General features: G+C 41.2%; 1 protein-coding gene across 1 annotated transcript in view; it reads right to left on the reverse strand.

Annotated features, from left to right (window-relative positions):
- Positions 1-1,779: 1,779 nt before the first annotated feature.
- The window catches only part of TRA2A (transformer 2 alpha homolog), an 87,529-nt gene continuing 63,642 nt past the window's right edge, over positions 1,780-25,666 (reverse strand). Inside the window, exons 6-8 of the mRNA XM_053714147.1 lie at positions 10,094-10,219; positions 3,994-4,061; positions 1,780-2,177 (exon numbers count right to left, since the gene is read on the reverse strand). Of these exons, the coding sequence (XP_053570122.1) occupies positions 2,167-2,177; positions 3,994-4,061; positions 10,094-10,219 (205 nt within the window). The 3' untranslated portion in view covers positions 1,780-2,166. The remainder of the gene's footprint in view (positions 2,178-3,993; positions 4,062-10,093; positions 10,220-25,666) is intronic.

Here is a 25,666-nt window from a genome sequence, read left to right on the forward strand (position 1 = left end):
CACCAAAAAAACTCTTAACCATCTCCGTGGAGATGTTGCCTGTGCAACGGCAAAAAGAATGACTGGGGTGGGCGGAGCCTAGGAGGGACTATATGGCCAGCTTTGCTGGGACTCTTTGCCATTTCCTGTTGGGGAAGAGATATCCCACAAGTAAGGATGACGCCGTGGACCGGACACACCAATGTTGGAGAAATAGCCTCAGGAATAGGAAAAACCTGGAGAAACCACAAGAGGTTTAAAAACAGCATTTAAACGTTTATTAGACTGAACGTCAAGAGGACTGTTTACCTCAATATCCAAAGTAATTAACACTTTTAATAAAAAACGCATATACTCTATTTTAAATAAAAAAGTAGATTTGTCAGTGTCAATGTCTGAGGAAGGATCTTCTGTATCAGATAGATCCTCATCAGAAGAGGATAAAATTATTATGTTGTTGGTCATTTGAAATTTCATCAACTGAATGAGAAGTTTTAAAAGACCTTTTACGTTTATTAGAAGGTGGAAATGCAGACAAAGCCTTCTAGATAGAATCAGAAACAAATTCTTTAAAATTCATAGGTATATCATGTACGTTAGAAGTTGAAAGAACTGCAACTGGCAATGTACTGCATGTAAAAGTTTATCATGACAACTATTACAAATGACATTCAGCAAAATAATTTCCACAATCTTACAAATGCACTTAGCTTTGGTAGAACTGATGTCAGGCAGCAATGTTCCAGCAGAAACTTCTGAGGCAGGATCAGATTGAGACATCAAAAGACAGCCATCCACATATAGCAGATAGCCAAACCAGTACTGAAAGTTATCAGTAGAGGTAATGGTAAATTGAGAGTATATCGTCGATCTGAAAAGGGAGGTAGGAGATGAATCTCTACGACCGATAACAGAGAACCTATTAAATAGACCCCCGTTAGGGAAATCATCGTATTCAATAAGTGATACTCCCTTCACGTCCCTCTGACATTCGCTGTACCATCACTAAGTCTAAAAAGTAATGGGTACTGCCATGTTTGAGCTAGTGTTGTATTTATATCTGTTTGCAAAAATGCTGTGTGAAATTCCTTTTAGATTTGTCCATTCAGCAGGGGAAACCAATAAGGGGCAACTTGCGTACAAATATGGCGACACCAATTACTTTTTAGATTGACAGTGGAATTTAGAAAAAAAATTCTTTTCAGACTTAAACTGAAGGAAAATGGAATAAATTAAAATATTAAACTTTGACTATATCAATATTTGTAATCACAAAGTAAATGATTGGCACTTTAATTCATGAAATACATTATAAAACGCTAAATTTAAAATTATTACCCTTTCATTTATTTTCTGTGTTAAATTACGATTTAGGCTGTAGCCAATCGTATCTCACCCCCTTTGGCGTCCAGCAAGTTTTAATAACGCATGCGCAAACTAAACAAGGAGGAGAGTTATGAACTTGCTGGATGCCAAAGGGCGCGTGATCCGATTGGCTACAGCCTGAATAATCGAACAGAAATATTAGAGTATGCGTTACTGGCAGAGGAACAGTGCAATTTCTAAAAACACGAAAGGGTATATATTTAAATAATTTAGCATTTATAATGCATTTCATGAATAAAGGCATCATTAAAGTTTACCATCACTTTAAGCATAGTTTAAAATAACAATTAAACATTTTATATTACAATCTCATACTGTTTTATATGTAGCTCTCTCACCAATGAAAGTGACTTTTTGCTGTCATTACAAGGCAAAAAAAGTTATTTTCTTAAATTCTTAAAAAAGGTCACACCATTTTTGTTTTAAACAGTTTTATTACACTTTGCTGCTATCACAAAATATGTCCCTTACAGTTAGATGAACAAGTTTGGAGAATATATATAAGTGTAACTTCAGTACTGACAAATAATTAATGCAGCAATCAGCACTGTTTCAAATAAAAAAAACAAGGAAAAAGATTTTTTTTTTTCTGAAAAACAGAATACATGAAGTTTAGAAACAGCCACAGCATTTTACTTCTAGCAACTTGTATTTAACAGCTTCTTACTATTTACACAAAATACTACAGCGATACAGTTTGTCGAGTTTCATAAAAGAATACTTTTAAACAGAAAGCTGTAAAGAGATTCTAAGAAATCTTTAAAAATGGGTACTCCGGTTTTAATGTCTGCTTCGACAGCTTTAATAGCGACCTGTTAAAAGAAAAAAAATATATATCAACACTTCAGAAGAAACCGTTAAACAGTTCATATACTTAAAAATGTTTATGTACATAGGGCTGAATGTTGAGGTGAAATGTATCATAGCCTTGTATTATGTCAATAGCTGTTTTTTACATAGTGCATCACTTAGGGACACAAGTCAAAATTAAATAATTATGATTCAGATAAAGCATGCAGTTTTAAGAAACATTTAATTTGTATTTCCATTATCAAATTGTGGGGTGTTTATTAATGCTCACTGAGCAGGTGCAAGTCTGTGGTTAGCTTATGGCTGTCACAATACAAAGGGCTGGCAAATTTTAAAAATTCGAATTTACTTATTGATTATTCAATTTTACTGTATTTAATAATAAAAATATATGAATTTCCAAGCATGCTTGAGGCAGGTCTATTTACCAATATTCGCATGGTAGTTTCTCATAACCAGTAAGCAGTGAATACCTTATGCTGACTTGCTGTTTAGAGAAAACCTAGGTAGGCTGAAAGCTTAGTAGCATGCACGTGTCTATAGCAATCTATAGAAGCTGCGTTTGCAACTATGTATAACTTTGCTATAAACAGTGTTGCAAACACTACTGACAGATGGCTAAATAAACGTGCACACTGAGCTCACCTAGGATTAGTATTTAACAAAGTATATAAAGAACTAAGCAAAATTGATAAGTAAATTGTAAAGTTGTTTGTGCAAAAAAAAGAGGGCTACCAAATTGGTACATGGTCTAAAAAAATGTACCAGGAGAGTCAATTACCCAAATATGTATAGCTTAGAGAAGGGAAAGAGGTGATATGATAGCAACTTTCAAGTATATTAAAGGGGCTTAGTAAAGCTAAAGCTGTGAGTATTTTACATTAAAAGAAATTCAAGAACAAGGGGTCATGATCTCAAGCTAAAGGGTAGTATATTCAGGAGTAATTTGAGGAAGCACTTTACAGAAAGGGTGATTGATTTGTGGAATAAACTTTCACAAGAGGTAGTAATGAAACATTGTAGTTAAGAATGCCTTGGATAAGCATAAAAGGCTATCTAACGAACTAGACAAGTTTACACTTTAAGGAAATATAAGGCAGAATCGCTGGGCCTCTGGCAATTGATTCCTTCTGTTCTATATGAAACAATGGTATATTAGAATGTTATTTGTAGTAGCAATCCTCCTGAAGGATATTTAACTTCAAACTGATGTATGTAATCGTGTGTTGACTGATGGTTTTTGGCAATTTTAGATTTGTTCTTAACCTCCCCCAAAAAAGAAGTAAAATATATTGAATCATGAAAGTTTAATTTTGACTTCAGTGTCCCTTTAAGGTAAAATTAGCTATAAAAATGTTCAATACATGTGATTTGTTCTCACTAAAATTACACGTTAAAAAGGGACAGGAAACCCTAAAATTTTCTGTCATGATTTGGAGTGAAAATACAGTTTTAAACAACTTTCTAATTAACTTCCAATATCAAATTTGCTATGTTCTTTTGTTATCCTTTGCTGAAGGAACATCATTGCACTACTGGCAGCAAGATTAACACATCTAGTCAGCCAATCACAAAAGACAAAATGTGTGCAGGCACCAACTCAGCAGCAGCTCCCACTAGTGTAGGATATGTGCATATTTTTCCAACAAGGGATACCAAGAGAATAAAACATTTGGAAATAGAAGTGAATTTAAAAGGCTCTTAAAATTACATACTCTATCCCAATAATGCAAGTTTAATTTAGATTTTCCTATCCCTTTAAGCAACAGGATAATGTAGATTTGGGAATAGCTTTTTTTATAAAGACTTGATACTCACGAGGACTGTAAGAACGTGATCTGGACCTAGATCTGTAACGGCTGTAGTAGGGTGAAGGAGATCGCCTCCTGAAAGATTTTTTTAATTCAATTTAAAAATAAAGCAAGAGAATTAAGTGTACTGTAACAAAAACATAATTTATGTAAGAACTTACCTGATAAATTAATTTCTTTCATATTAGCAAGAGTCCATGAGCTAGTGACGTATGGGATATACATTCCTACCAGGAGGGGCAAAGTTTCCCAAACCTCAAAATGCCTATAAATACACCCCTCACCACACCCACAATTCAGTTTAACGAATAGCCAAGAAGTGGGGTGATAAGAAAAAAGTGCGAAAGCATATAAAATAAGGAATTGGAATAATTGTGCTTTATACAAAATCATAACCACCACAAAAAAAGGGCGGGCCTCATGGACTCTTGCTAATATGAAAGAAATGAATTTATCAGGTAAGTTCTTACATAAATTATGTTTTCTTTCATGTAAATAGCAAGAGTCCATGAGCTAGTGACGTATGGGATAATGACTACCCAAGATGTGGATCTTTCCACACAAGAGTCACTAGAGAGGGAGGGATAAAATAAAGACAGCCAATTCCTGCTGAAAATAATCCACACCCAAAATAAAGTTTAACGAAAAACAGAAGCAGAAGATTCAAACTGAAACCGCTGCCTGAAGTACTTTTCTACCAAAAACTGCTTCAGAAGAAGAAAATACATCAAAATGGTAGAATTTAGTAAAAGTATGCAAAGAGGACCAAGTTGCTGCTTTGCAGATCTGGTCAACCGAAGCTTCATTCCTAAACGCCCAGGAAGTAGAAACTGACCTAGTAGAATGAGCTGTAATTCTCTGAGGCGGAATTTTACCCGACTCAACATAGGCAAGATGAATTAAAGATTTCAACCAAGATGCCAAAGAAATGGCAGAAGCTTTCTGGCCTTTTCTAGAACCGGAAAAGATAATAGACTAGAAGTCTTACGGAAAGATTTCGTAGCTTCAACATAATATTTCAAAGCTCTAACAACATCCAAAGAATGCAACGATTTCTCCTTAGAATTCTTAGGATTAGGACATAATGAAGGAACCACAATTTCTCTACTAATGTTGTTGGAATTCACAACTTTAGGTAAAAATTCAAAAGAAGTTCGCAACACCGCCTTATCCTGATGAAAAATCAGAAAAGGAGACTCACAAGAAAGAGCAGATAATTCAGAAACTCTTCTGGCAGAAGAGATGGCCAAAAGGAACAAAACTTTCCAAGAAAGTAATTTAATGTCCAATGAATGCATAGGTTCAAACGGAGGAGCTTGAAGAGCTCCCAGAACCAAATTCAAACTCCAAGGGGAGAAATTGACTTAATGACAGGTTTTATACGAACCAAAGCTTGTACAAAACAATGAATATCAGGAAGAATAGCAATCTTTCTGAGAAAAAGAACAGAAAGAGCAGAGATTTGTCCTTTCAAAGAACTTGCGGACAAACCCTTATCTAAACCATCCTGAAGAAACTGTAAAATTCTCTGTATTCTAAAAGAATGCCAAGAAAAATGATGAGTAAGACACCAAGAAATATAAGTCTTCCAGACTCTATAATATATCTCTCGAGATACAGATTTACGAGCCTGTAACATAGTATTAATCACAGAGTCAGAGAAACCTCTTTGACCAAGAATCAAGCGTTCAATCTCCATACCTTTAAATTTAAGGATTTCAGATCCTGATGGAAAAAAGGACCTTGTGACAGAAGGTCTGGTCTTAACGGAAGAGTCCACGGTTGGCAAGAGGCCATCCGGACAAGATCCGCATACCAAAACCTGTGAGGCCATGCCGGAGCTACCAGCAGAACAAACGAGCATTCCTTCAGAATCTTGGAGATTACTCTTGGAAGAAGAACTAGAGGCGGAAAGATATAGGCAGGATGATACTTCCAAGGAAGTGATAATGCATCCACTGCCTCCGCCTGAGGATCCCGGGATCTGGACAGATACCTGGGAAGTTTCTTGTTTAGATGGGACGCCATCAGATCTATTTCTGGAAGTTCCCACATTTGAACAATCTGAAGAAATACCTCTGGGTGAAGAGACCATTCGCCCGGATGCAACATTTGGCGACTGAGATAATCCGCTTCCCAATTGTCTACACCTGGGATATGAACCGCAGAGATTAGACAGGAGCTGGATTCCGCCCAAACCAAAATTCGAGATACTTCTTTCATAGCCAGAGGACTGTGAGTCCCTCCTTGATGATTGATGTATGCCACAGTTGTGACATTGTCTGTCTGAAAACAAATGAACGATTCTCTCTTCAGAAGAGGCCAAAACTGAAGAGCTCTGAAAATTGCACGGAGTTCCAAGATATTGATAGGTAATCTCACCTCCTGAGATTCCCAAACTCCCTGTGCCGTCAGAGATCCCCACACAGCTCCCCAACCCGTGAGACTTGCATCTGTTGAAATTACAGTCCAGGTCGGAAGCACAAAAGAAGCCCCCTGAATTAAACGATGGTGATCTGTCCACCATGTTAGAGAGTGTCGAACAATCGGTTTTAAAGATATTGTTTGAGATATCTTCGTGTAATCCTTGCACCATTGCTTCAGCATACAGAGCTGAAGAGGTCGCATGTGAAAACGAGCAAAGGGGATCGCGTCCGATGCAGCAGTCATAAGACCTAGAATTTCCATGCATAAGGCTACCGAAGGGAATGATTGTGACTGAAGGTTTCGACAAGCTGCAATCAATTTTAGACGTCTCTTGTCTGTTAAAGACAGAGTCATGGACACTGAATCCATCTGGAAACCCAGAAAGGTTACCCTTGTCTGAGGAATCAAAGAACTTTTTGGTAAATTGATCCTCCAACCATGATCTTGAAGAAACAACACAAGTCGATTCGTATGAGATTCTGCTAAATGTAAAGACTGAGCAAGTACCAAGATATCGTCCAAATAAGGAAATACCACAATACCCTGTTCTCTGATTACAGACAGAAGGGCACCGAGAACCTTTGTAAAAATTCTTGGAGCTGTAGCTAGGCCAAACGGCAGAGCCACAAACTGGTAATGCTTGTCCAGAAAAGAGAATCTCAGGAACTGATAATGATCTGGATGAATCAGAATATGCAGATATGCATCCTGTAAATCTATTGTGGACATATAATTCCCTTGCTGAACAAAAGGCAAGATAGTCCTTACAGTTACCATTTTGAACGTTGGTATCCTTACATAACGATTCAATATTTTTAGATCCAGAACTGGTCTGAAGGAATTCTCCTTCTTTGGTACAATGAAGAGATTTGAATAAAACCCCATCCCCTGTTCCTGAACTGGAACTGGCATAATTACTCCAGTCAACTCTAGATCTGAAACACATTTCAGAAATGCTTGAGCTTTTACTGGGACACGGGAAAGAAAAAATCTCTTTGCAGGAGGTCTCATCTTGAAACCAATTCTGTACCCTTCTGAAATAATGTTCTGAATCCAAAGATTGTGAACAGAATTGATCCAAATTTCCTTGAAAAAACGTAACCTGCCCCCTACCAGCTGAGCTGGAATGAGGGCCGCACCTTCATGTGGACTTAGAAGCAGGCTTTGCCTTTCTAGCTGGCATGGATTTATTCCAGACTGGAGATGGTTTCCAAACTGAAACTGCTCCTGAGGATGAAGGATCAGGCTTTTGTTCTTTGTTGAAACGAAAGGAACGAAAACGATTAGCCCTGCTTTTACCTTTAGATTTTTTATCCTGTGGTAAAAAAGTTCCTTTCCCACCAGTAACAGTTGAAATGATGGAATCCAACTGAGAACCAAATAATTTGTTACCCTGGAAAGAAACAGAAAGTAAAGTTGATTTAGAAGCCATATCAGCATTCCAAGTTTTAAGCCATAAAGCTCTTCTAGCTAAAATAGCTAGAGACATAAACCTGACATCAACTCTGATAATATCAAAAATGGCATCACAGATAAAATTATTAGCATGCTGAAGAAGAATAATAATGTCATGAGAATCACGATGTGTTACTTGTTGCGCTAAAGTTTCCAACCAAAAAGTTGAAGCTGCAGCAACATCAGCCAAAGATATAGCAGGTCTAAGAAGATTACCTGAACACAGATAAGCTTTTCTTAGAAAGGACTCAATTTTCCTATCTAGAGGATCCTTAAACGAAGTACCATCTGATGTAGGAATAGTAGTACGTTTAGCAAGGGTAGAAATAGCCCCATCAACTTTAGGGATTTTGTCCCAAAATTCTAATCTGTCAGACGGCACAGGATATAAATGCTTAAAACGTTTAGGAGTAGTAAATGAATTACCCAATTTATCCCATTCTTTGGAAATTACTGCAGAAATAGCATTAGGAACAGGAAAAACTTCTGGAATAACCACAGGAGCTTTAAATACCTTATCCAAACGTTTAGAATTAGTATCAAGAGGACCAGAATCCTCTATTTCTAATGCAATTAGGACTTCTTTAAGTAAAGAACGAATAAATTCCATTTTAAATAAATATGAAGATTTATCAGCATCATCCTCAGAGACAGAATCCTCTGAACCAGAGGAGTCATCAGAATCAGAATGATGATGTTCATTTAAAAATTCATCTGTAGGGAGAGAAGTTTTAAAAGATTTTTTACGTTTACTAGAAGGAGAAATAACAGACATAGCCTTCTTTATGGATTCAGAAACAAAATCTCTTATATTATCAGGAACATTCTGCACCTTAGATGTTGAGGGAACTGCAACAGGCAATGGTACTTTACTAAAGGAAATATTATCTGCTTTAACAAGTTTGTCATGACAATCAATACAAACAACAGCTGGAGAAATAGCTACCAAAAGTTTACAGCAGATACACTTAGCTTTGGTAGATTCAGCACTTGACAGCGATTTTCCTGTAGTATCTTCTGACTCAGATGCAACGTGAGACATCTTGCAATATGTAAGAGAAAAAACAACATATATATAAAGCAAAATTGATCAAATTCCTTAAATGACAGTTTCAGGAATGGGAAAAAATGCCAAAGAACAAGCTTCTAGCAACCAGAAGCAATAAAAAATGAGACTTAAATAATGTGGAGACAAAAACGACGCCCATATTTTTTCGCGCCAAATAAGACGCCCACATTATTTGGCGCCTAAATGCTTTTTGGCGCCAAAAATGACGCCACATCCGGAACGCCGACATTTTTGGCGCGAAATAACGTAAAAAAAATGACGCAACTTCCGGCGACACGTATGACGCCGGAAACGGAAATAGAATTTTTGCGCCAAAAAAGTCTGCGCCAAGAATGACGCAATAAAATGAAGCATTTTCAGCCCCCGCGAGCCTAACAGCCCACAGGGAAGAGTCAAATTTTTGAAGGTAAGAAAAAATGGTTAAATCAAAATGCATTATCCCAAATATGAAACTGACTGTCTGAAAATAAGGAAAGTTGAACATTCTGAGTCAAGGCAAATAAATGTTTGAATACATATATTTAGAACTTTATAAACAAAGTGCCCAACCATAGCTTGGAGTGTCACAGAAAATAAGACTTCCTTACCCCAGGACACTCATCTACATATAGCAGATAGCCAAACCAGTACTGAAACGAGAATCAGCAGAGGTAATGGTATATATAAGAGTATATCGTCGATCTGAAAAGGGAGGTAAGAGATTAATCTCTACGACCGATAACAGAGAACCTATGAAATAGACCCCGTAGAAGGAGATCACTGCATTCAAATAGGCAATACTCTCCTCACATCCCTCTGACATTCACTGCACGCTGAGAGGAAAACCGGGCTCCAACTTGCTGCGGAGCGCATATCAACGTAGAATCTAGCACAAACTTACTTCACCACCTCCATCGGAGGCAAAGTTTGTAAAACTGAATTGTGGGTGTGGTGAGGGGTGTATTTATAGGCATTTTGAGGTTTGGGAAACTTTGCCCCTCCTGGTAGGAATGTATATCCCATACGTCACTAGCTCATGGACTCTTGCTAATTACATGAAAGAAATGGTTAGAAGAAGAGTTTTTTTTTTTGTTTTTTTTTAACTATTTAAGAAAGCCTAAGCTTTCTAGCATAAATCATTGCTTTAATAAACAGCAGTGAAGACCAACAAACTTACCGGTATCTGTAGTCATATTCTTCATATCTGTCATAACTCCTGTCATAACTCCTATCATAAAAAGAGTCCCGCCGCCGACTTCCTCCACTGCCCCCACTGCTTCCGCCGCCGCCGCCGCCACCACCACTGGAATTATATTTAAAAGTTTAGGACAGTGGAATATTTACAACTTAACACAAAATAAAATTACTCATACATAAATTGAGAAATTTGCGACTGCAATAAATGTCCTACTTCTAAACTGTTTGCTTGCCTTTTAATACTCAAATATTAAATTGTTTCACATGAGTTCTGTCATCACTTCAGCACTGTCAACTTTATGTGCACCATTTAAAAAACAGAATTTATTCTTACCTGATAAATTTCTTTCTCTTACGGTGTATCCGGTCCACGGCTTCATCCTTACTTGTGGGATATTCTCAATCCCTACAGGAAGTGGCAAAGAGAGCACACAGCAGAGCTGTTCATATAGCTCCCCTCAGGCTCCGCCCCCCTAGTCATTCGACCGACGGTTAGGAGAAAAAGGAGAACCATAGGGTGAAGTGGTGACTGTAGTTAACAAAAATAAATTTTAAACCTGACTAAACTGCCAGGGTGGGCCGTGGACCGTGGACCGGATACACCGTAAGAGAAAGAAATTTATCAGGTAAGCATAAACTCTGTTTTCTCTTACATTGGTGTATCCGGTCCAGGGCTTCATCCTTACTTGTGGGAACCAATACCAAAGCTTTAGGACACGGATGAAGGGAGGGAACAAGTCAGGTTACCTAAACGGAACGCACCACTGCTTGCAAAACCTCTCTCCCAAAAATAGCCTCCGAAGAAGCAAAAGTATCGAATTTGTAAAATTTGGCAAATGTATGCAGTGAAGACCAAGTCGCTGCCTTACAGCTCTGTTCAACAGAAGCCTCATTCTTGAAAGCCCATGTGGAAGCCACAGCTCTAGTGGAATGAGCAGTAATACGTTCGGGAGGCTGCCTTCCAGCAGTCTCATAAGCCAATCGGATGATGCTTTTCAGCCAGAAAGACAGAGAGGTAGCAGTTGCTTTTTGACCTCTCCTCTTGCCAGAATAGACGACAAACAAGGAAGATGTTTGTCTGAAGTCTTTAGTTGCTTTTAGATAAAACTTTAAAGCACGAACTACATCAAGGTTGTGTAACAGACGTTCCTTGTTAGAAACTGGATTAGGACATAGAGAAGGAACAACTATTTCCTGGTTAATATTCTTATTGGAAACCACTTTTGGAAGAAAATCAGGTTTGGTACGTAAAACGACATTATCTGTATGGAACACCAGATAGGGTGAATTACACTGCAAAGCAGACAATTCAGAAACTCTTCTAGCAAAAGAAATAGCTACCAAAAACAAAACTTTCCAAGATAGCAACTTAATATCTATGGAATGTAGAGGTTCAAACGGAACCCTTTGAAGAACTGAAAGAACTAAATTTAGACTCCATGGAGGAGTCACAAATCTGTAGACAGGCTTGATTCTGACTAAAGCCTGTACAAACGTCTGAACATCTGGCACGGCTGCCAGACGCTTGTGTAACAAAACAGACAGAGCAGATATCTGTCCTTTTAAGGAACAAGCTGACAGACCTTTCTTCAATCCTTCTTGGAGAAAAGATAGTAACCTTGGAATCCTAATCTTACTCCATGAGTAACCCTTGGATTCACACCAACAAAGATATTTCCGCCATATCTTATGGTAAATTTTCCTGGTAACAGGCTTTCTAGCCTGGATCAGAGTATCTATAACGGATTCAGAGAACCCACGCTTAGCTAGAACTAAGCGTTCAATCTCCAACCAGTCCGTTGCAGAGAAACTAGATTTGGATGCTTGAATGGACCTTGGATTAGAAGGTCCTGCCTCAAAGGTAGCTTCCATGGTGGAGCAGATGACATATTCACCAGGTCTGCATACCAAGTCCTGCGTGGCCACGCAGGAGCTATCAGAATTACCGAAGCCTTCTCCTGCTTGATCCTGGCTACTAGCCGCGGGAGAAGAGGAAACGGTGGAAAGACATAAGCTAGATTGAACGACCAAGGCACCACTAAGGCATCTACCAATGTCGCCTTGGGATCCCTGGACCTGTAACGTGGAACTTTGGAGTTCTGTCGTGACGCCATCAGATCCAGATCTGGAAGACCCCATAGTTGGGTTAACTGGGCAAAAACTTCCGGGTGAAGTTCCCACTCCCCCGGATGGAAAGTCTGACTCAGATAATCCGCCTCCCAGTTGTCTACTCCTGGGATGTGAATTGCTGATAGATGGCAGGAGTGATCCTCTGCCCATTTGATGATCTTGGATACCTCCCTCATCTCCAGGGAACTCTTTGTTCCTCCCTGATAATTGATGTACGCTACAGTCGTGATGTTGTCCGACTGAAATCTGATGAATTTGGCCTCTGCTAGCTGAGGCCAGGCCTGGAGCGCATTGAATATCGCTCTCAATTCCAAAATGTTTATAGGGAGAAGAGATTCTTCCCAAGACCATAGACCCTGAGCTTTCAGGGTTTCCCAGACCGCGCCCCAACCTAAGAGACTGGCGTCGGTCGTGACAATGATCCACACTGGTCTGCGGAAGCTCATTCCCTGAGACAGGTGATCCTGAGACAACCACCAGAGGAGTGAGTCTCTGGTTTTTTGGTCCATTTGTATTTGGGGAGACAAAACCGCATAATCCCCATTCCACTGTTTGAGCATGCACAGCTGCAGTGGTCTTAGATTAATTCGAGCAAAAGGAACCACGTCCATTGCCGCAACCATTAGTCCTATTACCTCCATGCATTGAGCCACGGAGGGATGAGGAATGGCATGAAGAACTCGACAAGTGTTTGAAAGTTTTAACTTCCTGACCTCTGTCAAAGATTTTCATCTCTACCGAGTCTATTATTGTTCCCAGGAAGGGAACCCTTGTGAACGGGGACATAGAACTCTTTTCTACATTCACCTTCCACCCGTGAGATCTTAGAAAGGCCAGAACAATGTCCGTATGAGCCTTTGCCTTGTGAAAGGACGATGCTTGAATTAAGATGTCGTCTAAGTAAGGTGCTACTGCAATGCCCCTTGGTCTTAGCACCGCTAGAAGGGACCCTAGCACCTTTGTGAAAATTCTGGGAGCAGTGGCCAATCCGAAGGGAAGAGCTACGAACTGGTAATGCTTGTCCAGAAAGGCAAACCTCAGGAACTGATGGTGATATTTGTGGATAGGAATATGCAGGTACGCATCCTTTAAATCTGCGGTAGTCATATATTGACCCTCCTGGATCATTGGTAAGATTGTCCGAATGGTTTCCATTTTGAATGATGGAACTCTGAGGAATTTGTTTAGGATTTTTAAGTCCAGGATTGGCCTGAAAGTTCCTTCCTTTTTTGGAACTACAAACAGGTTTGAGTAAAAACCCAGTACTTGTTATGCTGTTGGAACTGGGTGTATCACTCCCATTTTTAGAAGGTCTTCTACGCAACGTAAGAATGCCTGTCTCTTTATCTGGTCTAAAGACGAGCGAGAAATGTGGAACCTACCCTTTGGAGGAAGGTCCTTGAATTCCAGAAGGTACCCCTGAGTGACAATTTCTAACGCCCAGGGATCCGGCACATCTCTTGCCCAAGCCTGAGCAAAGAGAGAAAGTCTGCCCCCTACTAGATCCGGTCCCGGATCGGGGGATACCCCTTCATGCTGTTTTGGTAGCAGCAGCAGGCTTCTTGGCCTGTTTACCCTTGTTCCAGCCTTGCAGGGGTTTCCATGCTGGTTTGGGCTGGGAAGCGTTACCCTTTTGCTTAGTGGCTGAAGAGGTAGAAGCAGGTCCGTTCCTAAAATTGCAAAAGGAACGAAAATTAGACTTGTTTTTAGCTTTGAAAGGTCTATCTTGTGGAAGGGAATGGCCCTTTCCCCCAGTGATATCTGAAATAATCTCTTTCAACTCTGGCCCAAATAGGGTCTTACCCTTGAAAGGAACATTAAGCAGTTTTGTTTTGGACGACACATCCGCCGACCAAGATTTTAGCCAAAGCGCTCTGCGCGCCACAATTGCAAAACCAGAAATTTTCGCCGCTAATTTAGCCAACTGAAAAGCGGCATCTGTGATGAAAGAATTAGCCAACTTCAGGGCGTGAATTCTGTCCATAACCTAGTCATAAGAAGTCTCCTTCTGGAGTGAGTTTTCTAGTTCCTCAAACCAAAAAGCCGCTGCAGTGGTTAGACGAATAATGCAAGAAATTGGTTGAAGAAGGAAACCTTGTTGAACAAATATTTTCTTAAGTAAACCTATTTTTTTATCCATAGGATCTTTGAAAGCGCAACTATCTTCTATTGGCTTAGCTAGAGTTGAAACTGCCCCCTCTACCTTAGGGACCGTCTGCCACGCGTCCCTCTTAGGTATCGGAAACGCATCAGTGTGTACCGGGACCTCTAAGAATATGTCCATTTTACACAATTTTTCTGGGACCACTAAGGGGTCACAATCATCAAGTGTAGCCAGGACCTCCTTAAGCAGGGCGCGGTGGTGTTCTAGCTTAAATTTAAATGCTATGGTATCTGGCTCTGCCTGCTGAGAAACTTTTCCTGTGTCAGAAATTTCTCCCTCAGACAGGCCCTCCCTCACCGCCAAGTCAGATTGTTGTGAGGGCACTACAGATAAATTATCCGCTGCGTCCGATTGCTCATTTTCTGTATTTAAAACTGAGCTATCGCGCTTCCTTGGAAACGCTGGCAGTTTGGATAAAAATGCTGCGAGAGAATTATCCATTACTGCTGCAAAGTAATAGGGATCGATGCGCTAGAGGTACTGGGCATCGCTTGCGCGGGCATAACTGGTGTCGACACAGGAGAGGATAGAGTACTATCCTCACTACCTTCAGCTAAAGCAACATCTTGGGCTACATTTTTAAGTGTCACTGTATGGTCCTTAAACTGCTTGGACACTATAGCACACTTCAAGCATAAATTCAATGGGGGTACCGCCATGGCTTTTAAACATATAGAACAAGGGCTATCTGAAGGCTCAGACATGTTTGACAGACTTAGACAGCACTATAATGCAAGAAAAAATACTTTTTTTTAAAAAACGTTACTGTGTCTTTAAATAATAAAAGTGCACACTTTATTACCAAAACATCAAAACCCTCAAACAAACATCCGATCTTAATGAAATTTTCACCACATTATCCCAATGCTTTGAAAAGATTGCACACAAATTTTCAGATCAATTAACCCCTTAATGCCCAAACCGGAGCTAAAAACTGCAATTAACCGGTTATAAACTCTACAGCACGATGCCACAGCCTCTACTGTGGCTTTTACCTTCCTTAGGGATTATTTGATGAAGAAATAAGCCTCTCTGAAGTCCCCTCTGAGGTCTCTGGACTCCACACGTGAAGCTGCATGAACTGTCTTAGCAAAAACAACTGCGCAACTGAGGCGTGAAAATGAGGCCCCCTCCCTCTCCATTCCAGAGTGATGGGGCCTTTGAGGTAGATTAGGTGTCTAATCAAGTACCAGGCAAAATAAAAAACCCCATAAGCGTTTTATAAGTGTCAAAAACAGCATATCCATTCTTAAATCATGCTAATAAGCAATCGATTAAGCCCTTAATTTAAGCAATCATTTTATACTTAGAGTCTGAGAAAAAATGGCTTACCTACCCCTGTGGGGATTTCTGACAGTCTTCTAGCATTACTGGGTCTTGTTAGAAAAATGACTGATCATACCTGAAGCAGTTAAAGGGACAGTCTAGGCCAAAATAAACTTTCATGATTCAGATAGAGCATGTAATTTTAAACAATTTTCCAATTTACTATTATCACCAATTTTGCTTTGTTCTCTTGGTATTCTAAGTTGAAAGCTTAACCTAGGAGGTTCATATGCTAATTTCTTAGACCTTGAAGCCCACCTCTTTCAGATTGCATTTTAACAGTTTTTCACCACTAGAGGGTGTTAGTTCACGTATTTCATATAGATAACACTGTGCTCGTGCACGAGAAGTTATCTGAGAGCAGGCACTGATTGGCTAGACTGCAAGTCTGTCAAAAGAACTGAAAAAAGGGGCAGTTTGCCGAGGCTTAGATACAAGATAATCGCAGAGGTTAAAAGTATAGTATTATAACTGTGTTAGTTATGCAAAACTGGGAAATGGGTAATAAAGGGATTATCTATCTTTTAAAACAATAAAAATTCTGGTGTAGACTGTCCCTTTAAGCCTGCAAACTGTTCCCCCCAACTGAAGTTCTCCGGTATTCAACAGTCCTGCGTGGGAACAGCAATGGATTTTAGTTACTGGTGCTAAAATCATATTCCTCTCAGCAGAAATCTTCATCTCTTTCTGATTCAGAGTAGTAAATAGTACAAGCCGGCACTATTTTAAAATAAACTTTTGATAGAAGAAATAAACTACAAAATCTAACACCACAAACTCTTTACCCTCCCGTGGAGATGCTACTTGTTAGAGCGGCAAAGAGAATGACTAGGGGGGGCAGAGCCTGAGGGGAGCTATATGGACAGCTCTGCTGTGTGCTCTCTTTGCCACTTCCTGTAAGGATTGAGAATATCCCACAAGTAAGGATGAAGCCGTGGACCGGATACACCAATGTAAGAGAAAAGTAACATTGTACACTAAGATTTTTCTTAGCATAAATGTTTTGTAGAGGATCCATTTATATAGCCCATACAGGTTGTTTAGTTTAGCTTATTTTTAAACATTGTACTGATTTTTAGACTTCTAACAAATCCCCAAAGTTTTAGAAGTAGACTTGTCTGCATATGAAAAGACCCTTTACACAAACAGGAGCAAGCTGGAGTAGGTAGAGGGGGGAAGTTTCTGCTCTTTGTTTTCCAGCCCATTTCAGTGTATCCCAGCCTTACCTTTTCAACAGTGCTAAACTGTGAGCTTCTAAGGAAGTAAAAAAAAAAAAAAAAAAAGCTTACCTGATAATTTCATTTCCATAATTTCCATCTGTGGGATGAGAGTCCACTGCTTCATTCATTACTTGTGGGAATTAAGAACCTGGCCACCAGGATGCGGCAAAGACACCCCAGCCAAAAACTTAAATACCTCCCCCACTCCTCATCCACAGTCATTCTGCCAAGGGAACAAGGAACAGTAGAAGAAATATCAGGGTATAAAATTCTGCCAGAAGATTATTATTAAATTAAGGTCCGCCCACCGGAGCAAACGGGCAGGCGCAGTGGACTCTCCTCCCACAGTTGGAAATTAAATAATTAGGGTACGCTTCCCTGAATACACCACAAATAAGGACGAAGTCTGTCTGAAATCATTTGAGGCCTGAAGATAGAACTTCAAGGTTCGAACCTCATCCAAGTTATGCAGTAACCTTTCCTTAGATGAAGGGTTAGGACACAAGGAAGGAACTACTATCTCCTGATTAATGTTATGATCTGACACTACCTTGGGAAGAAATCCCAACCCAGCGCGAAGTACAGCCTTATCAGCGTGAAAACCAGGTAAGGGGGCAATAGCCAGAAGAAGTAAAACCTTTCAGGAAATGATCTTAATGTCAAGCGCATGCATAGGCTCAAACGGAGCCCTCTGCAAGACCTTAAGAACCATGTTTAAGCTCCAAGGAGGAGCAGAATTTCTAAAGACAGGTCTGATCCTAGACAGTCTGAACAAAGGACTGAATATCAGGAAGCTCCGCTAGCTTCTTGATAAACAGCACCGACAACGCCAAAATCTGTCCCCTTAAGGAACTGGCTGCAAGACCCTTATCCAAGTCCATCCTGGAGAAAGGCCAGAAACCTGGATACCCTAACCTTGTGCCAGGGATATCCACGTTCCTCACACCAGGATAAGTAGGTACAATGGGAATCGTAGGAACCAGACGTGGTCCTTGTGGATTGGCACGTGAAGGTAGACATCCTTCAAGTCTATTGTCATAAATTGCTCCTCTTGAACTAGGGGCAGAATCAGATTGTCTCCATTTTGAACGGATGGGACTGACCGAAACTTGTTTAGGCACTTTAGGTCTAAAATTGGGTGGAATGTGCCCTTCTTTGGGACCACGAAAAGGTTTGAATAGTACCCTAGACATATTTCTGCTAGAGGTACTGGAACGATTACTCACTCAGAGAGGAGAGATCCCTTACACACTCTAGGCGTCTCTTCTCTGGACTTGAGGATAGGTTTGACAGGAGGAATCTGCCCCTGGGCGGATGAGTCTTGAACCCTATCCTGTAACCCTGGGTAATAACCTCCAGAACCCAAGGATCATGCACGTCTCATCCAAGCCTCTGCGAACAGAGATAGTCTGCCCCCGACGCAATCCAGCGACGGATCGGGGGTCGCCCCTTCATGCTGACTTTGTCTCGAGGGGCTTCTTGCTCTGCTTGGACTTGGTTCCAAGATTGGGATGGCTTCCAAGATCCCTTGGACTGCTCAGTGTTTGCAGCAGGCTACTGACGTTGAGACTTGTCCAAACGAAAGGGACGAAAAGTAGAGCTCTTAGGCTTATTCTTAACCTGCGGAAGGAAAGCACCCTTGCCTCCCGTAACCATGGATATGATAGAGTCCAGGCCTGGACCAAAAAGAACTTCCCCTGAAACTGAAGGGATAGTAATCTAGACCTGGAGGTCATGTAAGCAGACGAAGAATAACAGAGCCCTATGGGCTAGAACGGAGAAACCTGATGTCTTAGCATTCAGGCGAACAACATATTTGTATCACAGATAAGAAATTGCAACTCTTAAGGCCTAAATCTTTTCCTGTATCTCCGAGGGGAGTCTCAACCTTGACCATAGCTGACAGAGTGTCACACCAATAGGTAGCCACTCCAGCCACTGCAGCGATCGCCTCTGCCGGTTGGAAAACAAACCCTGTGAGTTAGAAAAAAACTAAAACCTCTTTCTTTCACAACATTGATTTTAATTTTTTATCCATGGGCTCCTTGGACGAACTATCTTCGAGGGGAATAGTCGTACGCTTAGCTAGCGAGGAGATAGCTCCATCCACCTTAGGAATGGCCCCCTATAGCTCAAACTTAGAGTCCGGAACAGGGAACAGCTTTTTAAAAGATGTAGAGGGAGAAAAGGACGAGTCCAGTTTCTCAGACTCTTAATAATTGCAGCCATCTTCACAGGAACTGGGAACATCTGAGGTACCACCCTGTTCTCGTTAACCCTATCTAGCTTAGGGATCAAAGGTTCTTCCGGAAGTTACGGTTCCGGAACCTCCAACGTAGCAAGCACTTTCAGTAAAAAGCGCAAATACTCAATCTTAAACTTTAAGTCTGGCTCCTCCATAGCGAGAGGTCTATAATCTGAGACATCCAACAGAGTAGATGACCCCTGGGACAGGAGGCTATGTCTTTTCCTTCGTTTGCACTTTGCAGGGCATGGAAGGCCGCAGAAACCGCCTCTTATAAGTGGGCAGCAAATCTGGTGGCCACAAGGCCCCTCCTGCAGAAGGATTAGTAGGGCCTTGGGGAGCTACATGTATAATCGGACACGATTGTTGGAAACTTACCTCGCGTGACTGAGAACCCTCAGGTTGACGGCTCAGTAGTGCTAAATCTTATTCTCTTTAGAAATTGCAATCTTATAAAAGCTTGTAGAACACAGTTGAGCAGACGGATCAACCTGAACCTCCTCACAATAAACAGGTATTAGATTTAACTAAAGAGGGAGTATCCTCTAACAGAGTCCTCCATAGCTTTCAGCTTTAATGCAGACTGTGATAGACTAAAAGGCACCTTTATACACCAATGGCCAGGGAACTCACCACCTCCTATGACCCGGACCACAGAGAAACCGTTACATCTCCCTGCCAATCAGAAAAGAGGAAGTTGAAGAAGAGGTCACACCCGGTCACATGGAGTGCCATGCAGGACAACCCCTGCACTATAGAAAAAAAAAATGCGCCAAAAAAGGCTGCGACGATCTTCACCTGACTGTTCACACATTGCTTGAGCCTCATCTCACACATGACGTAGCATTAACACAAAAAGCTAAATTTATGCTTACCTGATAAATGTATTTCTTTCTTGTCACGATGAGTCCACGGATCATTTAATTACTATTGGGAATATAACTCCTGCCCAGCAAGAGGCGGCAAAGTGCACCACAGCAAAGCTGTTAAATATCACCTCCCTTCCCCCCCAACGCAGTCATTCGACCGACACAAAAGAGAGAAAGGAAGCAACAAGGTACAGGTGTGTCTGAAGTTTGTAACATACCAACAAACCTGTCCAAAGTACATGGCGGGCCGTGGACTTGTGTCAACAAATAAATAAATCAGGAAAGCATAAATTTTCTTTTCTTTCTAATGACACGATGAGTCCACGGATCTTCCAATTACTATTGGGGATCTATACCCAAGTTAGAGTACACAGATAAGGGAGGGACAAGACAGGGAACCTAAACGGAAGGCACCACTGCTTGAAGAACCTTTCTCCCAAAAGAGGCCTCAGCCGAGGCAAGCGTCAAATTTATAGAATTTTGAAAAAGTGTGGAGAGGACCAAGTTGCAGCCTTGCAAATCTGTTCCACAGAAGCTTCATTTTTGAATGCTCAGGAGGAGAAAACAGCCCTCGTAGAATGAGATTTAACTCAGCCACAAAGAAAAAGTAGCCGTAGCTTTCTGCCCCTTACGTTTCCCAGTGAAAACCACAGACAGAGTAGAAGACGGACGAATATCCTTAGTCGTCTAAATAGAATTTTCATGCACGCACCACATCCAGATTGTGCAAAAGCCGTTCCTTTTAAGAAGGATTAGGACACAAGGAAGGAACAATAATCTGATTATTGTTCCGTTATGAAACCACTTTAGGGAGAAACCCTAACATAGTACGCAAAACCACCTTATCCAAATGAAAAATAAGGTAAGGAGACTCTTACTGTAATACCGAGAGTTCTGACACTCAACGAGCAGATGAAATAACAAGAAACAAAACTTTCCAAGTTAACAATTTAATATCTAAGCTTGAGCTACAAACCGCGGATGGCAATTGTAAACCCTGGTGTACATACATTTTCTTGAGTAACCCCTCTAACTTCTTATCCATAGGATCATTAAAGGAACAACTATCCTCTATGGGAATAGTAGTTCTCTTGGTCTTGGCTAGCGTGGAAATTGCCCCTTCCACTTTAGGTACCGTCTGCCAAGACTCCTTGATAGCATCTGCTATAGGAAACTTTTTTAAATATAGGGGATGGAGAAAAAGGGATACCGGTCTCTCCCATTCCTTAGCAATAATCTCTGTAGCCTTATCTGGTACAGGAAATACCTCCAACATGGAGGGCACGTCAAAATACTTGTTTAGTTTACTGGACTTCGTAGGATTGACTACGACGGTAGTGTCCAAGTCGTCCAGGGTAGCTAAAACCTCCTTAAGTAACAAACGGAGGTGTTCAAGCTTAAACCTGAAAGAAACAACTTCAGTATCAGATAAAGGTACTACACTGTCTGAATCTGAGATTTCACCCTCAGATGCTACCGAAGTATCTTCCTCTTCAGGTTTCTGGGAAGAAACATTCGGAATAGCCACTACTGTGTCAGCAACCTTATTCACTGATTGATTACATTTCCTCTTGCGCTTTCCCTGCAGCATAGGAAAAGCAGACAACATCAGATAAAGCTGATGACATTAGGGAAGTGATATCTTGCAAGGTAACTCCAGGTGGAGTAATAGAGGAAGCGCAGGGTACTGGCTATATGGACAATACATTTTGGGACGCATGAGGAGAAAGCTGCGGCATATCTTGAACATTGTCAGAAAACTCCTGAACAGTATCCTCCTTAGACAATGTTGGCTCTGGAAAAAACCTATCCCTGTAATGTAAAGTTCTCTCAATACATGAGAAACAGAAAGGGATTGGTGATTCTACATTAGCATCAAAACAAACATGTAACATCTTACAGGGTTTCTTGGTCCATCTTTATTCACCAACAGACAAAAGATTTTTATTTAGAAAATAGCCCTCCCCCCAAACAAAAAAAATAGTTACTGTGTCTCTAAATTTTAAACGAAAAAAAAAAATAACCGCTTTATTTTTCTGTCATCTGAAATAAACAATGGCCCCCAAAATAGCACCTCAGACAACTATGATGTGCTTACCTGCCTGCCTACTAACGAAGTATATCACTTGCAGTTGATCCGGACTCAAATGTTTTAACTATTATGGTCCGTAACCGCAAAGCTGCTTAATCTGTGACGCAGCCGATTTCCAATGCTTAACACAGGAAGTGACACAGGGCCAGAAAAAAGGCAGTCAATAGGAACTGCCGCCGAATCTAACTCCGCCCACCGTGGGCGTAACCACAAGAAACTCCCGATCAGCTAAATGTATTACCACGACCGTCGGGAGTAAAATTAAAAAAACATACACCACCATCAACTGAGCCAGATTCCCCTTATCCCCAGTGCCTGCTCTGCTGCCCTAATAAACATTCCCCTATCATAGTTGAATGTGACTTGCCACAAATTTTTAAATGTGAAAGTGCTATCTTTTTCTCTGTATGTGTGACCCAGAAAAAATCAAAGTTAGCACTTACCTTAAGACTTCTGCAAGGCAGCTCACTAGGTTTGAGAGGCCAGTTCCCTTACATGGACCTGTGGACAGAAACAAAGTGAGTAATCTTACTCAGGCTTGCACGGTTAAGGCAGCATAAATATATGGGAGGCGCAGTGAGGATTATACCCCACAAGTTCCCATTGCAATAAAGCCACTACTGCTCTACTGAAGAGACCGATATGTACTACGGCTACACCCTAAAACAAAAACAGCACAATCTTGCACTGCTGAAAAATAATAAAATCTTGCTTGAAAAATATTTCCTAACACCTAACTGTACCACTTCCTTGCTCTAATGTAGGCAAAGAGAATGAATGGGGTTAGAGGGAAGGGAGGTGATATTTAACAGCTTTGCTGTGGTGCTCTTTGCTGCCTCCTGCTGGGCAGGAGTGATATTCCCAATAGTGTTTAGATGATCCGTGGACTCATTGTGTCATTAGAAATAAAAGATTATGCATAAATCCCCTATCTAGGGATATTAATCCATGATTCTATACAGATAAATGGAGACACATATGTGACCCTGTCTTCTTGCGTTATATGTGTATAAATGAAACGATCTTACCAGAATCTATGCCGTGGAATAAGAACATGGCCCTTCAAGTGCGACAGGTTAGTAGCATCGCTCCTGACATGGACTTGAGTGAACAAAGGCAGGCAGCGAAAGATTGCCCAGGAGCTGTAAATATGGGTCCGGATGGTTTCACAGAGACGACACTCCCTGCATCTTGGGACTCTAACTTTCACCATCCATGCTCTCACTGAGAGGCTGACAAACCTACTTAAAACTCCAGTCCCATTTCAAAAGAGTACTACCCACCATAATAGACTACCCCGAATCTTCCGACACTTCTCTGTCAACCTCCTGTGACGAAAGAATGACTGGGGGATCAGGGGAGTGGGGGAGGTATTTAAGCCGTTGGCTGGGGTGTCTTTGCCTCCTCCTGGTGGCCAGGTTCTTAATTCCCACAAGAAATGAATGAAGCAGTTGACTCCTCCCATTAAGATGGAAAACATAATTTATGCTTACCTGATACATTTATTTCCCTTGTGATGTATCGAGTCCACGGATTCATCCATACTTGTGGGGATATTCTCCTTCCCTACAGGAAGTGGCAAAGAGCACCCACAGCAGAGCTGTCTATATAGCTCCTCCCTTAACTCCACCCCCCAGTCATTCGACCGAAGGCAAGGAAGAAAAAGGAGAAACTATAGGGTGCAGTGGTGACTGAAGATTTTTTAAAATAAAAATATACTGCCTGTCTTAAATAAACAGGGCGGGCCGTGGACTCGATACATCAAAAGAGAAATACATTTATCAGGTAAGCATAAATTATGTTTTCTCTTGTAAGATGCATCGAGTCCACGGATTCATCCATACTTGTGGGATACCAATACCAAAGCTTTAGGACACGGATGAAGCGAGGGACAAGACCGGTACCTTAAACGGAAGGCACCACTGCTTGTAGAACCCATCTCCCAAAAATAGCCTCCGAAGAAGCAAAAGTATTGAATTTGGAAAAAGTATGAAGCGAAGACCAAGTTGCCGCCGTACAAATCTGTTCAACAGAAGCCTCATTTTTAAAAGCCCATGTGGAAGCCACTGCTCTAGTAGAATGAGCAGTAATTCTTTCAGGAGGCTGCTGGCCAGCAGTCTCATAAGCCAAACGTATGATGCTTTTCAGCTAAAAAGGAAAGAGGTAGCCGTAGCTTTTTGACCTCTCCGTTTACCAGAGTAAACGACAAACAATGAAGATGTTTGACGGAAATCTTTAGTTGTTTGTAAGTAGAACTTTAAAGCACGAACCACATCAAGATTGTGCAACAGACGTTCCTTCTTTGATGAAGAATTAGGACACAGTGAAGGAACAACAATCTCCCGATTGATATTCCTATTAGAAACAACCTTAGGAAGAAACCCAGGTTTAGTACGCAAAACCACCCTATCTGCATGGAAAACAAGGTAAGGCGAGTCATACTGTAAAGCAGATAGCTCGGAAACTCTTCAAGCCGAAGAGATAGCTACTAAAAACAAAACTTTCCAAGATAGAAGCTTAATATCTATGGAATGCACAGGTTCAAACGGAACCCCTTGAAGAACTTTAAGGACTAAGTTTAGGCTCCATGGTGGAGCAAAAGGTTTAAATACAGGCTTGATCCTGACCAAGGTCTGACTAAACGCTTGAACGTCTGGGACACCTGCCAGACTTTTGAGTAAAAGAATAGACAAAGCAGATATTTGTCCTTTTAAGGAACTAGCTGATAATCCCTTCTCCAATCCTTCTTGGAGAAAGGACAATATTCTAGGAATCCTAATCTTACTCCATGAGTAACCCTTGGATTCACACCAATAAAAATATTTGCGCCAAATCTTATGATAAATCTTCCTGGTGACAGGCTTTCTAGCTTGAATCAGGGTATCAATGACCGACTCAGAGAAACCACGCTTTGATAGAATCAGGCGTTCAATCTCCAAGCAGTCAGACGCAGAGAAATTCGATTTGGATGCGTGAATGGACCTTGGATTAGAAGGTCCTGCCTCATTGGCAGAGTCCATGGTGGAACCGATGACATGTACACTAGGTCTGCATACCAAGTCCTGCGTGGCCACGCAGGTGCTATCAGAATTGCCAAAGCTCTTTCCTGCTTGATTCTGGCAACCAGACGTGGGAGGAGAGGAAACGGTGGAAATACATAGGCCAGATTGAAAGACCAGGGCACTGCTAGAGCATCTATCAGTACCGCCTGGGGATCCCGGGACCTGGACCCGTAACGGGACGCCATCAGAGCCAATTCTGGTGTACCCCATAGCAGAGTCAGCTGGGCAAATACCTCCGGATGGAGCTCCCACTCCCCCGGATGAAAAGTCTGATGACTTAGGAAATCCGCCTCCCAGTTCTCTACCCCTGGGATATGGATTGCTGAGAGATGGCAAGAGTGATCCTCCGACCATCGGATTATTTTGGTTACCTCCATCATCGCTAGAGAACTCCGTGTTCCTCCTTGATTGATATAAGCTACAGTCGTGATGTTGTCCGACTGAA

Source organism: Bombina bombina, chromosome 5 (assembly GCF_027579735.1).
Source record: "Bombina bombina isolate aBomBom1 chromosome 5, aBomBom1.pri, whole genome shotgun sequence".
In the NCBI taxonomy this organism is placed as follows: Eukaryota; Metazoa; Chordata; class Amphibia; order Anura; family Bombinatoridae; genus Bombina; species Bombina bombina.